This window comes from Oreochromis aureus, linkage group 1 (genome assembly GCF_013358895.1).
Source record: "Oreochromis aureus strain Israel breed Guangdong linkage group 1, ZZ_aureus, whole genome shotgun sequence".
NCBI lineage: Eukaryota > Metazoa > Chordata > Actinopteri > Cichliformes > Cichlidae > Oreochromis > Oreochromis aureus.
The window spans coordinates 23,556,978-23,573,155 of record NC_052942.1 but is presented as its reverse complement, the minus strand read 5'-3'; the positions used below and the strand labels follow the sequence as shown (position 1 = coordinate 23,573,155).

At 40.0% G+C, this 16,178-nt stretch overlaps 1 protein-coding gene across 3 annotated transcripts in view; it reads left to right on the top strand.

Moving 5' to 3' along the window:
• The window catches only part of cgnl1 (cingulin-like 1), a 32,854-nt gene extending 22,410 nt beyond the window's left edge, over positions 1-10,444 (top strand). For 2 of the 3 annotated variants that reach the window (XM_031758019.2, XM_031758018.2), the window contains exons 12-19: positions 444-614; positions 2,786-2,947; positions 3,137-3,226; positions 7,124-7,207; positions 7,400-7,524; positions 7,842-7,950; positions 8,127-8,290; positions 9,077-10,444. In XM_031758019.2, coding sequence (XP_031613879.1) covers positions 444-614; positions 2,786-2,947; positions 3,137-3,226; positions 7,124-7,207; positions 7,400-7,524; positions 7,842-7,950; positions 8,127-8,290; positions 9,077-9,227 — 1,056 coding nt within the window. In that variant the 3' untranslated portion in view covers positions 9,228-10,444. The remainder of the gene's footprint in view (positions 1-443; positions 615-2,785; positions 2,948-3,136; positions 3,227-7,123; positions 7,208-7,399; positions 7,525-7,841; positions 7,951-8,126; positions 8,291-9,076) is intronic. The other variant, XM_039610845.1, reaches the window with a different exon arrangement.
• Positions 10,445-16,178: the final 5,734 nt, after the last annotated feature.

Here is a 16,178-nt window from a genome sequence, read left to right as displayed (position 1 = left end):
CTCATTTTTAACATGCAGTCCTCATCAAATTACTTAAATTTAGCGCTGGATATCCCTGCTATAGTCATCTCAGGCACATGATTCATAGCTAAAAACCATCGTTTTGAAGAGTGAATGAAGTGATGGGCTGCATCAGGGCCCAGTATTATATTAAGATGGATTATTATGAACTGTGAGTCATCCAAAGCTACCTTGAGTGTTCAAGAATAAAAGGTGTATAAAGGGTCCTGTTTAAAGGAGGCTTTCCAGAAGAATGTATTATGTTTTTGAGGTAGTTCATATTATATAATAACTCTATAAAAGGAGTCCAGTCCAATGTGTGAACAAATGATAAAATACTATCAAACTTGCATCTGAACCACATCATTATCTTTAAAATTCCCTACTTTTTCCTAACATCTTGCTTTCGTTTGCCTCTTCCGTCCCTGTCACCGCGCCTTCAGATGAACAACATCGTGGAGGCATCCCAGTCGTCCACTCGGGAGCTTCAGGAGCAGATTGATATTTATAAGGAGAAGAACCGCCGGGAGCTGGCAGAGCTGCAGAAGCTTCTCAAAGAGCGAGGACAGGAGTTGGAGAAGTACCTGGTGACTACCAAAACCCTACAAGATGAGGTAAACACGATAAGAAGAAACGACACAGTGGCCAGATCAAGGCCGTTATCAGTCAGCCTATCTGAGCCTTTCCAAGCAGACCAGCACATTATGAGCTATTGTTCTGAATCAGCCGGTTTGAGCACTCCTACCAACATCAATCTTTACTTTCAGAGAATGATGTCAGCACTTAGGTATTTCTGCTTCCCACTGCCCTTTCAAACCCAAAGCATGATATTAAACTGAAAGAATTTAGCCAATTCAAGTCATAGAAAAGCTCTGTTTGTGTGTGACCCCTGGCATTGTTTTTAGTTGTGCAGTTTATCATTGTCAGCTCTTTGGAATGTGAAGAATGTTTTTGATGAAAGTGAATCATTTATGTTGAAATGAGTGTGCCTTAAGTTGTTTTATTTATACATAAAATATTTATTTAGGGAGGTAGGGCAGTTAAGATTTTCTTTATGGTGACATCTGAAACATGGTCAATGTGTGAGGCAAAAACGGTGTATGACATCAGTGAGTAATGCAGATAATGGTACAAAGATCACTAGACTCAGATTTTGTGTTTTTAGCATCTATCTGCATTTCTGGTATATCATTTCAGGAAGATATTGCGTGTAAAGTTATGATTATATAACTGATTAGCAGTGAGTTTAAACCTTTTGAGAGAATAAAAATTTGACACTTTCCTGTATCAGTGAATGTGTGAAAAAGAGTAAACGCGGCAAAAAGAATACTCAGTGGTACCATGTAGAGGTAATGAAATCTAGTTCTGCAAAGTGAATATTGTTTTTGTTGTTTGCTTTAGTAACATTCACACAGGGGACGGTTCTGTACACATTTCTCCTGACTGCACAGTGAGGTAGAACTTGTTGGAACTAATGTGCCAGTACAGGAAGAAAAGATGATGACTGTAAACAATGCAGATTTCAAAAATGGCTGTTTGCTAATAGGTCTTGAGGTAGGAAATGCATTAAACATGCTTGTTAGTCCTTAAGGATACACTCGGTGTCCCAGAGCTCTAACGCTGTAAACAAAGCAGCGCCTGTTTATAATGAAAACTCCACGGGTACCTTTTAAAAGAGGTTTTGGCGGACTCTGCCTTAATTTTTTTCTTTAAACCACAAGAGGCTGCCTTTAAAAAAAAAATGACAGGCCGTTTTATGTGAACTGTTCTCTGAAACCTGTAGTCATTAGTTGCAGGCTTTTTTCACATGTATAACAGGCCAGCCTTTAGTTTTACTGATTTGCTGATCTGGGCGAACATGCAGCTCCACATTGCATGTCTGTCTGTATGTGCAATGTGGTTGTGAGCAGAGTTCATTTGTCAAGATAAGGTCAGTGTCCAGGCTTTTCCTTTTTTTTCTGTCAGCATCCATGCTATGATATCTTTATCCTGCTGGTGCACAGGAAGAGGAGGATGTTAGCACTGTGAAATCATTGTTGTGAAAGCTGTGCTGGCTGATTCACATCCTCCTCCTCCACTTACCTTTCCCAAGAAATTCAGTGCTCTGGACTGCTTCATTTAGCCCACATTTTCCAGCTGTTCTCAAACGTTCCGATAGTCCTCTACTATATGAAAAGTAAGCTTCTTACATCCACCTTCTTTACTTTAATTATTGAGTGAGCATCTTGTACGTATAAACCTCTTTTTACAAGCCGACTATGAAGACAGCCTGAAGTTAGAAGTTTTACTCCACAGATTTTATAATCACATAAATCTCAAAATAATAATCCAAAAGATGCACAACTATCCAGTTATACTTCTAATAATGCAGTGCCTTACTTAAAGTATTGCTTGGATCATTACATGAATAACCACATAACAATTTTATACTAATGGGCAAATATCTGTTGTGGGAGTAAAAAGAGGGCAGATGATGAATTTCCATTGTCTTAGCATTAAGCAGTGAGGGCACTTTTCCAGCTGTGAGGGGCACTGCAGCTGAGGCAAACACTTACTGTGCTGGATGCATTAGTCACCCAGGGGAGTGTATATTATATCATATTAATACTATCGCTAAACAGTAACTAACTGTTGGTCATCACTTTAGAAGTAACACTTCATAAGATTAGAGTTGACGCTGAACAAGATAAAGTCACTATTTTAAAAGTGCTCAAATGTTCAAGGACCAGAAATAAAATGTATGTAATAAGATCATAGTGAAATATATAAATGTTTTCGGTTTTAGTTGTTGCGCCGGGAGGAGGAAGTGCGACAGTCTCAGAGGGAACGAGATGAGGCCTTGGTTAAGGAGAATACGCTGGAGAAAAGAGTTCGTGATCTTGAAGCGGAGGCTGAGAAAAACGCCTTGTCTAAAGAGGAAAAATCCAGACACGTCAAGCTCATGGAGGTACACAAGCTACTAATGACTTTGTTACAAATATTGGAAAAGACCAGAAATATCCTTTCAACATTTTTTACTTTAAAAGTTTTTTTTAAAGGCAAAATCTTAATTTCGCACAATTTTGTTTGAAGATTTACAGAGAGCAGTGATGGCAAAACACACTCTTTATAAAGATGTAACTGCTTCACTTTGCAGGAGAGGATTGCTCAGCTGGAGATGAACCTTGAAGAGGAGCGTCAAAGTGGAGACAATCTGATGGACAGGATAGACCGAGGAAGAGAGCAGGTGAAACACACTAACACTCAACACGTTTTCATCATCAGTGTTCACCTGTCCGTACCCACACAGACGTGTCTCTGTTCCATGTCAGTCTGTAAATGAGATCTAGATCTCCTGTCGCTTTGTCTTCCATTTCTAACATCATGATTGCAACCACTAATCTCTAAATGAAAAGAGACATTTGACCTACATGTAACAGCTTTGGGTCTCAGATGTGTCCTTAAAGAGTTGATGTGTGTGATTCTTGTGCAGGTTCATGGGTTTTTTCAAGTGTCTCTGTCTTTACATGTAATATCAGTACTCCAAAAAGTCTCTCTTTCTTTCTGGTCTGGATAAAGTGGATGGGTTATTGCTTTGTAAGATGATCTTGCATAATCATTCAGGTTGGCAGCTCGCCAGCATGGTCTAGGAGTGTCTATCCAATTTTCATGCATCAGCCACAAAAGGCCCCTCTTAATGCACCGCCTGAGCCAAAATATGCAAGCTGCCAAATGTCTCAAGTTTTCAGGTTGCGGAGTGCACTTGGAAATTATGCTTCAGTAACTTCGGCTTGAGAACAAATCTCATTCGTGTGCTAGAAGTCAGATTTTTTTTTCCCGTCCTTGCAAGCAAATGCTCCAGTTTTCCTTCCTCTGTGATAAAGCTGCTGACAGAGACACTGTGAAGTAAGATTTAGATAAAGTGCATGTGCTTTTAACACTGTTGTTTGTTCATAGGGGAGATCTTAATAATCAGAGGGAGAAAGCTGGCTTGGGAGTTTAAAAAATAACAAAAAACTATGCAGCCACACATAGTCTTTTTTAATTATTTTTTTTAAACAACTATCGGGGCCAAAGGCGGGCTTTTAAGATTTGGCTTTGGGACGAATTCCCTTCACATATTTTGAAGTTGTAACCAAAATTTTAAATAAAGTGAGTAGCGACATGAAGAGAGCCCCAGTGCAATTCATCAGAGTATTTAAACCTGCATAAATGGTCCCCCCTTTAAAAAAATCTTTGCAGAGAGGAAAGAGTGGCATTGTGACAAAGTGGCATTGGTTCAGCATGAGGCTGAGGTCGGTTGTCAAGGCAACACTCGAGCTTTGTGCGGCAAGAGTGGAGTAGGTTGAGTGCCAGCAGTGTGTGTGTGTGTGTGTGTGTGTGTGCGCCTGTGTGTGCGTGCGGGTATGTGCTGGTGCATGTGCTCAAATGTCTGTGGGGAGGAGAGAGAGGTGGGTGCAGGGCTATGGGGTGGAGGGCTGGTGCGGTTGCAGCGGAGGCAGCAGGAAGAACACCTGCGTCTCTCCTGGCACCAGGTGCTCCTCTCCTGTCTAAATGAGAGTAATCTCCCCTCTACTCTCCTGCCGTCTCTCACAAAGCAGATTAGTTTCGCTGTATGTTCCAGTCTGCTGATTCAGCTCCCTCAAGCACTGTGCTGGGTGCACCAGTTATAGGGGCCATCGTTCATCAGAGCAGCCCACTGTCACCCACTAATTGGCATAAAATATCACCAATTCTCAGCTCCTCTCACAAAGAGCCATCACTGCTGTATTGATTAGTTTTCATTCGCCCCTTTTCTTTTGAACTAGGTTATCACTGAACAGTCAGGCCTCTCTGTGTCGATCCAGTATCCACTGAGGTGATGTGTGATGACAGCAATACTGAAGGAATAGTTTTAGAAATTGTGCTAATCGCTGTTTTCTTCAGTGTCAGATGAGATTATCTGTACAGGTCTTATATCTGTATTTGTGAGATCTAGTAATATCAACGTTAAACACAGAAACAAAAAAAGTTGAGTTTATACCTCGTATTGATTCATTTACAAAAAACTCTTTTTCTTAAAAAAAAACCAAAACCTATATATGTTCATTCAAAACATAACACACCAGTCACAGACTGAGATTCATTAAAGTTTGTTCATTGTGACTAGAGTTTTTAAAAAATATATTTCTGCATACAAACAATGTAGAAGAGTTTTTAGCACTCAAGCTGCTGTCAAACAGCGCTACTGAGCCGGGAGTGAGGACGTGCTCATGGAGTCATGAGTCTGATGGATTTACACAGGAATCATAACTTATGACATATATATTTATTTTTTTTAAAAAGGGAAAAAAAAGCCCTTTCCACATAAAGGGTGCATGACTTGCAGACATCTGTCTTCGCTAACCTCTTAACAGCCTTCTGCAAGTCAGACATTTATGTTAATGTTTGTTAATGCTTTATTCACACATAGTTACAATAATGACGAGAGTGCTACAGTAATAGTGATATTTGCCATACATGCATTTACCTGCATTTTTAGCAACAACGGTTGGCATCATACACCCTGCTGAATTAAGTGAAAACCACACATTTAAATGTTTAAATCTCCTACTTCTTGTGATCCCATCATCACAAGAACCAGCGTGTGTGTGTGTGTGTGTGTGTGTGTGTGTGTGTGTGTGTGCGTGCTGTAGCTGCCCCCGCCCCTGAGGCTCAGAAAGTGAGATCTCGCTCCTCGATTGGGAACACGAAAAATGCATCATAGACAAATGTTTTAATCTTATTGCAAATTAGGAACAGCTGATGAGATAAAACATCATTATGTGGTTGTTATTGCTGTTTAGGGCATTCTCTGGTGAGCTGAGCAACTCACAAAGATACACAAGAGGTGTGCACAGTCCTAATTTTGTGTGAAGCTATCTGTCATTTTTGTCTGCCTGCAGTTAAAACCTTTCTAGGTCCACCCAAATAAGGTTCAGATAACAACTTTTACCAAAAAGTTACAATAATGCTGATTTAAGGCTGTCAGGTTTGAAAGGAGCTTTAGCTTAGCATAAAAACTGAACATGGTTGAGATGACTGTGTTACTAAAATTCTCGATACAAACAAAACTATTTTGTTCAAATGGTTAAAATAATTGTTGGAGGGAGATTTTGTCTCCAGGGGACAAATCCAGGCCTGCTGTTTCCTTTTGCTGTGGTTTTACATAAGTTAAGTTGCCTTGCTGTTGCTATTGGCTTTATATTTAAATTGATCCTTACCTATCAAAGTGTTAAACACTAATACCTTCTGTACTATCTGAAAGCCCACACAGACATATTCCTTACAGTAGTATGTCTCAGATTATGTGGATGTGGTTCAAGGGGAGTCAGGTGTGCCATTGGATTTGTGTCAGCCAAATATTACTTGAGCTGCACTAAAAATGAGTGACGCATAAATTTACTATAATGGCCTCATTCATAGAGAGGAGGATACAATTTTTGATGATGTGAAACTGATCACCAACTTGTAGAGTAAACCACACAAAACCTGTTTAAGGAAAACAAACTGACAGAGGAAACTAATGCTGAATGTCAGGTTAGAGCAACAAGTTGCCAAGCAGGCTAAAGAGGCACCTGGAAACCAGACAATCATTTAAACAGAAACTCTGCTCTCTTCAAAGATCACCAGATCACAGTGAAGAGCAGCAGGTCTGTTGGATTGAGTGAAAGTGTCTGATAACGAGAAGGTGTGGATGTAGTGGAGCTTATTGCAAAGCGAAAAATGTGCCTTTATCAGACAGTAATATCAAAGGATTTGATAATATTTCAGATGACACAGAGGCCATTTTGTGTTTCTATGAATACAGGTATTGACGTTTTGACTCTTGCGTCATAGAAACTACTGTCAGCTATCTGTGGGTTTTTTGTTTTTTTTTTGTACTACAACCTTGTGTCTCTGACAGTTTGGCATCACAATCACAATAAAAGGGTGGAATGCAGTGAAGCAAGAAAATCCTGCTCACCAATTAAGCAGAGCTCACACAGCATTAACTTTTCTATTGTTTAGCATTTTGGCTCAGTAGGTGTTATGTGGGTTTCTGCTGTGAGTCAGTGTCTGATCATAACTGTTGTCAGACTGTGTGGGACTGTAGCGATGACAGTGTCTGGACTCGGCTTGACAGGTGGAGCAGATGAGGAATGAACTCCTGCAGGAGAGGGCTAGCAGACAGGACCTGGAGTGTGACAAGATTGCTCTGGAGAGACAGGTACACACTCCTGTCTGGAGGATAACAGCTACAGACTCAGTCCAAAACACACACTCATTTCATTTGTCTTTTCATCACATTCATTTGATTGTGTCCATTTCCATCATTTTATTATCTGTACACAAACGTGATTATGGTATAAACATACATTTGTCAAGCACATCAATGGTTTTCTCTCCCCACCCTACCTAGAATAAGGATCTGAAGGCCAGAGTGAGTCATCTAGAAGGCTCCCAGAAGTCCAACAGAGAGGGCCAGGTACCTCAGCTGGAGGAGCGCATACATGAGCTGGAGGAGAGGCTGGAGGCGGAAGAGAGGTGAGATGGAAACTCCAACTGGGAATAGAGCTGAGGGGTGCTGTGGTTGAGGTGATGGAAGAGGAAACGGTGAGAGCTTAGTTTAAAGCTTCAGATGAAAGTTCATACCTGAACGCTGGTGGATTTAGGACACAGAGTCAGAAAGTTGGAGCTTATCTAAATGTATAGTTTAGTTTGCACTGGGAGATCGTCTGACTCTGGGTGATCAAACATATTAAACAATTTGATCAGCTCGTAGGTCTTTGCGTCATAAAATGTACGCTGGTCTCAATTATTAGCTCATGTTTATGTTTAGTGATGCATCGCCTGTGTTTCAGGGAGCGAGCTAACCTGCAGCTGGTGAACCGCAGACTGGAGAGGAAGGTAAAAGAGATGATGATGCAAGTTGAGGAAGAACATCAATCAATGCAAGATCAAAAGGACCAAGTATGTAACCCTTACCTTCATGCCCACTCTAACAGTCATTAAACTCTCTTTGCTTTGACTTAAATTATTAGTCTTGACATTTGTCTATCAGCCACGTAAGAAAAATAAAATAAAATTTGATCTTAGTAGAGCTCTTTTAACTCTAGACGTGTTTTTTTTTTCCCCCCTTCTTGAAGTTAAATCTGCGTCTGAAGGCGCTGAAGAGACAGATGGACGAGGCCGAGGAGGAAATTGACCGACTTGAGCACACCAAGAAGAAGCTGCAGAGAGACTTCGATGAGCAGCAGGAGGCCAACGAGCAGCTCCAGAGTCAGCTCAAAGCTCTGCGAAGCGAGTTGAGGTAAAAGCACAAACCAACATCTGTCATCATCAGCACAAAAAGCAGCACTTTAAAAGTGGTAAATATAAAATGCAGGCATTCTCAGTACTGAGGCTTAGTGTTGATAGTAATCTATTACAGAGTATCACTTGTTACAGGCAGCTGACGCTCAGGAGGCTGAGCTGGGGGTCCTTTTTGGGCTCCATCAGTCTGCATGTTGACGTGCCTTTGGGCAAGAATAGAGTGCTTAAAATACTCATTTAGACTGCACGTGCTCTACATAAATACCAGAACATTTACCATTATTGTATCTGAAATGGATTAGATTACAGTCACTAATTAAATAATAATGCCGCTTGAGTTAAGTTGGTGGGCTCCTGCAGGTCATTAAAGGGTCTTAAAAAGCCTGAAATTAAAATTTGTCAGAATTTAATTTGTAGATGGTCAGGTTACGTTTGCTTATTTTTTTTTTTTTTTTTTTTAAGACCTACAGTAACAATGGTGAAAACACCTGTTAAAAATGAAGTTGGTGTTTGTACAAGTCAGAGGTGTGTTTCAGGCAGTTTTTTCTGCTCTCAGATCTTTATGATGTCACACAGAGATGCATAATGTTTTCATCTCACGGAAGCTCCACCTAGCCCCTGTTCAAACCTTTAGTTTATGATGTGCAAGGAGGAGGAGGTCACACTCAGACAGAGGATGGATTTAGGCCCTGTAAATAATGCAGAGCTGCTCTAGTAATGTCAGAGTACACACACATTTCAACGAGAAGACTCATAATAGTTTTGTTTGTTTTTGTTTGTTCAGACGCAAGAACTCGCCTGCTTCGCTGCTCAGCAATCTGGATGACGACGAAGACGATGACATCAGCACCGACGGGGAGACGTACTTCAGCTCTTCCTCGGGGTACAAGCGCTCTTCGAGTCAGGACAACCTCTTATCGACCTTCTCTTTATAAACAAACTCTGAGGCTGGAAATAAAGCTGCTTTATGTGTAACACTGTCGCACCAAACGGCTGGAGAGCTCCTGCTCCTGTATACACTGAGCTATCCGTGTGAATATTAAGAGACTTTCCAGCTAGGTGAGATAAATAAAATCCTCACTTCAGCAGCTTCAACGTCCATGAATTCACTCTATTTTTACTCTATTTTATTTCACTCTATCTTATTAGAGCAGTTCTTTGATTAATTGGTGAAATCACAAAGGCAATGATGTTTTGTCGTGTCCAGTGAAAATGTATGTAAATGCTGTTTTAAATTGTTCATTTTATATTCCTGTGTTAAGTCTCATCTTCCAACATTGTTCTTTCAACTCCGAGTAGATGTTCCTTTAATGGGTTAAACATGCTTGTCAATGATTATTCCACCATTGAATGCACTGTAAACCAGTGCAACCTGTACTGCCTTTGTAACCGATATCCAGTCTTTACCCCTTCCTTTTTAATCTAATGTCACACAATATCTGAACATGCATTTTATTTTTATCACTGAGTTAAAAGAAAAACATTTGCCTTTTTTTAATGAATGGAAATCAAGGGTATATGAAGTGAAATGTGCCAGGATGTTTTTTGTTTTGTTTTGTTTTTTTTAAGTTATTTGTAGCTATAAATACAAAATCTCCTCTCAGTAAGAGTTATTTTTTTTGTTTTTTTGGTAACAGTAAATGAGGGACTTTGTATGCATCCATTTTTATACAGTTTTATATCATCTAATGAGCCTTAAAATGATAAGTTTGTAATCAACATTCATAACGCAGGTTTCTTCTGACATTAGTGACATCACAGTGTTACTCACACATCTTCTGGAAGATGCTTTTCTGTCTTAACTTGATTCTTCTAGCATCTCCGAACAAAGCTGCACACATTAAAGCTGTTTTATACTGGAAACGCTTTGATTTAAAACATGTCTAAACTCGTACCTGTCTGTGATGAGCTGTGCCCGCTGTGTACATCAGCAGTGCCTGTAAGGACCACGCGAGGACCTTATGGGTCCTCCTTGGACCGAATCAGGGAATTTCTTCAGATAAACTGACAATCAATGTTTTGCTGCACTGTGATGATTTGCACTCTGTGAGAGGGAGAGTGGATGAGCGAGACAAATTCCTGCCACTACCTCTCTCTGTACACAACATAAATCCTGCTGAAGCTAAAATAAACTTCATTTCAGTTACTCTCACCTGTTTTTTGCTTGGTGCAGACTTCCTGACAACTAATCCCCTCAAGAAACATTTTCTTTTAGACATTTTTTAAAGAATATTCATGTTGTTTTTAAGTTTAAGTTTCTAGTTAAAACTTCTCCCCCTCCTCTTAGTCCAAGTGCACTTGAGGGTTCAGATATGAAAATTAGGCTGGTCTTCACTTTGCCATAGCTGTGGTGATGAGTATTTCTAGGTTTCATATTTCACACAGAAACTTGCCCAGCTTTGTTTAAAAAGTATACGGTCATCTTGCACAGTGAAGCTAAAAAGAAAACCCATTATAGATACTAGCAGAAGAAGAATAAAAAACGGTGCAGTTTACAATAAAGTGCCATATGTGTTTAGTAAGGGCCTGATACTGTGAGGTGAAAAAATTTACATGTACAGCAGTGATAACACTGCAAGCAAGTAGTGCAAATTGCATCCATAAATGATATATACACTGTAAAATGCATGTTTAAGAAGAGGATACTTAATACTCCAGAATAGATGCGTTTCTAAGAATAGGAAGGTTTTTGCAGCAGCAGCTTCATTCCATTTTAACCGTTCTCTTATAGATTTTCTGCTGCTCTTGGGATCATTGTCCTGTTGCATGACCTGATTTCAGTCAGGCTTTGCCTGCTGGACAATGGCCTCACATGGGGCTCATGGTCCGCTCTGACTGTGCGGTGTCCAGGTCCCGTGACTACAAAACGAGCCCAAATCATCACCCTTCCACCACCGTGCTTGAAGGCTGGTATTGAGGTGTTTGTAATCATATACTGTGTTTAGTTTCTCTTTGGTCTCATCTGTCCAGAGGTTTTGTGGTTTGTTCAAATTTACTTTGCAAACCTAAGCTGTGCTGCTATGTTCTTTTTAAGAGAAGAGGCTTTCTCCAAACAATCGTTCCAAACAAGCCATGTTTTTCTAATTTTACAGTCATAAACTTTAACATTTAATATGCTAACTGAGACGCATAGAGTCTGATATGCAACTCTTTTTTTTGTAGTTTTGGCAAATGTCTTGAATGTTTTCCACTTGTGCATAATCCTTGTCTGTGTAGGATGATAGAGTTCAAATTCTTTAGAAATGCCCTCATAACGTCTCCCAGATTTATGGTCAGCTACATTTGCTTCTTTAAGATCATTGCCAACATCTTTTCTCCAGGGCATTGTATTAACACACTTCTGAAAGCTCCAGGCCAACAAGCTGCCAAAACATCTGCTTTTATAGAGGTGCTCACACTGGTTGATGATCAGTTAATCACTGCATTTGATTATCAGCACCTGGATGCTACTTACCCTCTTAATTCCCCCTGGACTACACAGAGTCCTGATCTATGAGAAATACTCAGGAGGATCTTTTTCAGAATATTTTGATGACCTGAATTTTAACCAACTATGTCCCGACATAAATCAATTTGTATGAAAAAACTCTAGACATGAATGATAGCTGTAAAACAATAAAATAAAAATTATCAAGAACCTTGTGAAAAAGAAAACTACCTGAAGGAGTTTTGCATGATGCAAGATACAAACAATCAGATAGATAAAGTCATCTGTTTTTCTGTCATGTAGAAATATATAAAGAAAAAAGAAAAATGAACAGTTGAGTAAATCAAACCACCGACTGCATGTCCTGCAGTATTTGAGTAAATGCACTAAAACCCCTGGATGTGGCTGAGACGATTTGATCAGTCTGCTGTGTAATGATCGCCGCTGACTTCCCTCGTCCTCGGGTAAAATCTGTGCAGGGTCAAAGCAGCTGTGTCAACAGCAGCTCTATCTTTAATTTCGTGCTCAGCGGGTCAATATTTTTCCTGCTGGAACGTATGAAGCAAATGCAGCCCATGTTTTGGCCCAGATCACGTTTCAGAGCACAGGTTTGACCTCCTTCAGTCTCTGGGGTAATAAAAAAAGAGTTCTGGCATGGAGCAGGAGCACAGAGTTAAAAGTCCTGTTTATTTTATTTCATTTTTATTTTATTTTATTTTATTTGAACACAATTGAGAGAACTGTTCTTATTTTGACATTTAAATGTGTTTTTTTCTTGTTTAAAACTCACATTAAACCTTCTTTAATCTCTTTTTTAGTGCTTTTATTTTGTAGAGGACTCAGATTGAAAACTTTCTTGCCACTTGTGGCTGACCACAGCACTAAAAGGAGTTGAATAGATGGAGCTTTCTTATTCTCGATGGCTGACTGGCTATTGTTGGCAGGGCACGACCTTCATTTGTTGCTTTTCTTTGTGGGACAAACAAATCAACCTCCTCAAGTGCCACGGTATTATCTCTCTCTCCTGTGTTAAGCCAAGCAGCAAACTAATAGGGGCCGCAGGCTGCAAGGCTTAGGGGGGAAAGTTGTATATGCCTAACAAGGTGATCATTCCTGGGATTCCTTCATGTGCTTCACTGGTTTCAGCAGGAGCGGCTGCAGAGCAGGCAGGAGGCACAGAGGGATGTCCTGCAGGTGAACTGTGGCTGTTTTGTGACACGAAGCTATAAATTTTGAGAAGGCAATCTATTTCACACGGAGCTCACCGTTTCACAGCTTCACTTTCAAGTTTTACAAGTCTGACAGAGAGCTGGACCCAGAACTGTCACAGTGCCATGCTGCCCCCTACAGGTTGAAAATATAGCAGAGTTCATATTTCACTTTTTCCTGATAAGGTTTTGGTTACGAGCAAAACCAATGCAGTTACCTAAAAGTCAACTAGATTAACTAAATCTGTGAAAAATTTAGTGGTGAATATGAATGAAATTGGATGCCTGCTTCTCTGCTCCATCACTTTTTCCCGCTTGTATGCTCGCTTATGCTGATTTATTTCTTTATTTCTAACTAATTGCTTTCAACTTGATTATTAATATCCGGGTTTTATGAGGAATTGTACTTATTTGCTGAATATAGATATTCTCTATGAATGATTGTAAATTCACCTAATTTTTGTCCGACTTAAAGGAAGCTTTGTCTTTATATGTGCACTCTACTGGAGTAGATTTCTTATTTATTTTATGCTGGCCCGTCGTACAACGCTGTCTGAAACCCAGCGGTAAAGTGCCAAAAACTGCAGTTACTATAGCTGCCGCTAGAGGTGCCGCTAGAGCTGCAATGTAGAGAAACCCAGACATCAAAAGCATGTGAGTGATTTTCTTTGTATCTCATCCACCGGGATAGAGGCGTGGCCATATCGATTAACACGTGACCTCTCGGCGTCATTAAACGGCACCTCTCCAGTGTGGAGCGTTTTTAATGGGTTATCTGGCTAATGTTGTGACTTCTATGTTGCACACTCAGTCCAAGAAACGTGTGTTTCAGATTGGGTACACCTCACTAGTACCCTTTTGTCTTCAGGACTGCTTTAATTCTCCTTGGCATAGATTCACTGTACCAGGCCTTTTAAGTACAGTGAACTTTTTGTCATGTTCAAGAACTCTGTTTGAGGTGATTTGAACTTTGTGACATGGTGTGTTATCGTGCTGGGTGTTGCCATCAGAAGAAGGGTACACTGCGATCATAAAGAGATGGAGATGGTCAGCAACCATTCTCAGTCAGGCTGTGGTGTTTACATGATGCTCCATTAAAGTGAGCCAAGACAATATCCTGCACTCTTACACCAGAACTGTTGATACAAGGCAGGGTGTCATGTTGTTTACTCCAAATTCCGACCATAGCATCTGAATGTTGTAGCATATGAAACTCATCACTAAAAATCGAAACTCATCAGACCAGGAAACATTTTTTTTAGTCTTCTATTGCCCAATGCTGGTGAGCCCTTGTCAACTGGAGCCTCAGTTTATTGTTCCTAGTTGACAGGTACCTGGTGTGGTCTTCTGCTTGAAGGTTTGGTGTATTGTGGGTGCAGAGATGCTCTTCTGCATACCTTTGTTGTATTTGAGTTACTGCTGAATTCCTATCAGCTCAGAGCAGTCTGGCCACTCTGACCTCTGACATCAACCAGCCATTTTCACCCAGAGAACAGCTACTCATTGGATATTTTCTGTTTTTCTCAAGACTCTCTGGAAACTGTTGAGATGACTGTGCGGGAAAATCCCAGTAGATCAGCAGTTTGTGAAATATTCATACCAGCCCATCTGGCACAAACAACTACGGCACGTTCAGAGTCACTTAAATCACCTTTTTATCCCCATTCTGATACTTTATGTCCAAATGCACTGAATTGGTGCCATGTGATTGGCTGATTAGATACGTGTTAGCAACAAGGAAGCAACAAGGAAGAGAATAATACGTCACGTTAAATTATTGTGACTAATTCAATGCATATTTTTAAACCAACACCCACAGAGTTGTATTGTGTTTTTCTGTGTTGATCATCAGCAGTAACATCACTCAGAGACACTAAACAAACATCCGGTGGTTGCCTCAGGCGCTGAATGTTATAGTGCAGCAGGACAAACCTGCTCTCAGGGTTCCTGTTTCCAGCACTGCCTACAGTGAAGGAACTATTCACACTCTTTACCTGCAGCCTCAAAATGATATAACCTAAAACCTTTAAAGCTCCTCTCAGGGTATGAGATTATTATTAACTGTACATAATTTGATAATACATATTGCGTTATTATCTGTTATTACTGAACATTGTGTCACACCAGTGTAGAGGTATTTTGTACACGGATGTGAATGTCATCATTTGTTTCACATAGAAACCCCTAATCTAAAATGGACCTATAAAGGTAGTGGATGTTAGAAGTATCAGAGACAAATACCTCAAAACTACCTTAGTAAGTGCACAGAGTTACTTCTCACTGTCAAAAATTGTGTAATATTTCATTAACAGTAGTCTGAGATATATATGAGATCACCAGATTGGTGTCAGATTAGTTTTCTCTGTTTGTTTTCTATCTAAATATTCATTGATCACATCATTATCAATCATCATTATCAAGTGGAGTCAGTCACCGGTCTGAACTATAAAAGAGATAATTGATTCCTGACATTAGATCAATGAATAGGTGGGTTATCAAAGGTTCTTGGCCAGCTATAAAGGCTAAAACCTTAAAGGACAGTTGTAAATGTCTTGTCCTTTATTTATGGCACAGAGGCTGGGAAAACGTCTACTGCTGTGTCACAACAGGAGTGTTTTGTTTGTTTTCCATCTGAAAAGAGTACACATGGCTAAGAGCGTAGGTTTGCCCAACAGGTTAGAAGGCCGCCTCAGGAACAATAATCAAGGCTCAAAATTGTACTAATCTCTCAGTATACATATATTTCACTTCGTAAAACAAAAACAGCAAACTCCATTCCAGGTCACGCGAAATCAGGTGACATCAAATGAGCACACCATCAGTTAATGTGAGTTTTTATTAATAAAACCTGTGCATTACTTTGCAAATTTCAGTGTTCGAAGTTTAGCAAATGTGAAGTAAATTTTCGTGCACTGGCTGTCTGATAAGTCTTCTGGAGTTAAAAGTACATTTTCTGCTATTAAGTGACGTGAAATGGAAATATGATTACCTCAAAAGCAGTGCCCTAAAGTTCATTAATGGTGGTGACTGAACTCCAACAGCTACACCTGCTTACTTCACATTTCTAAAAACAGCATGGCATTGTGAAACCATGTCATTTCATCACAGATGCAGAATTTGTCTGTCAACAGTTGTAAAGTTGCTGCTGCAGCTGTCAGGGAATGATGAACTGTGGGAGTGAGGACTCAATACAGGACACTGCAAAAACTGCAACCACCTAAAATCCACAAAAGGAGATCCATAGTCAAACT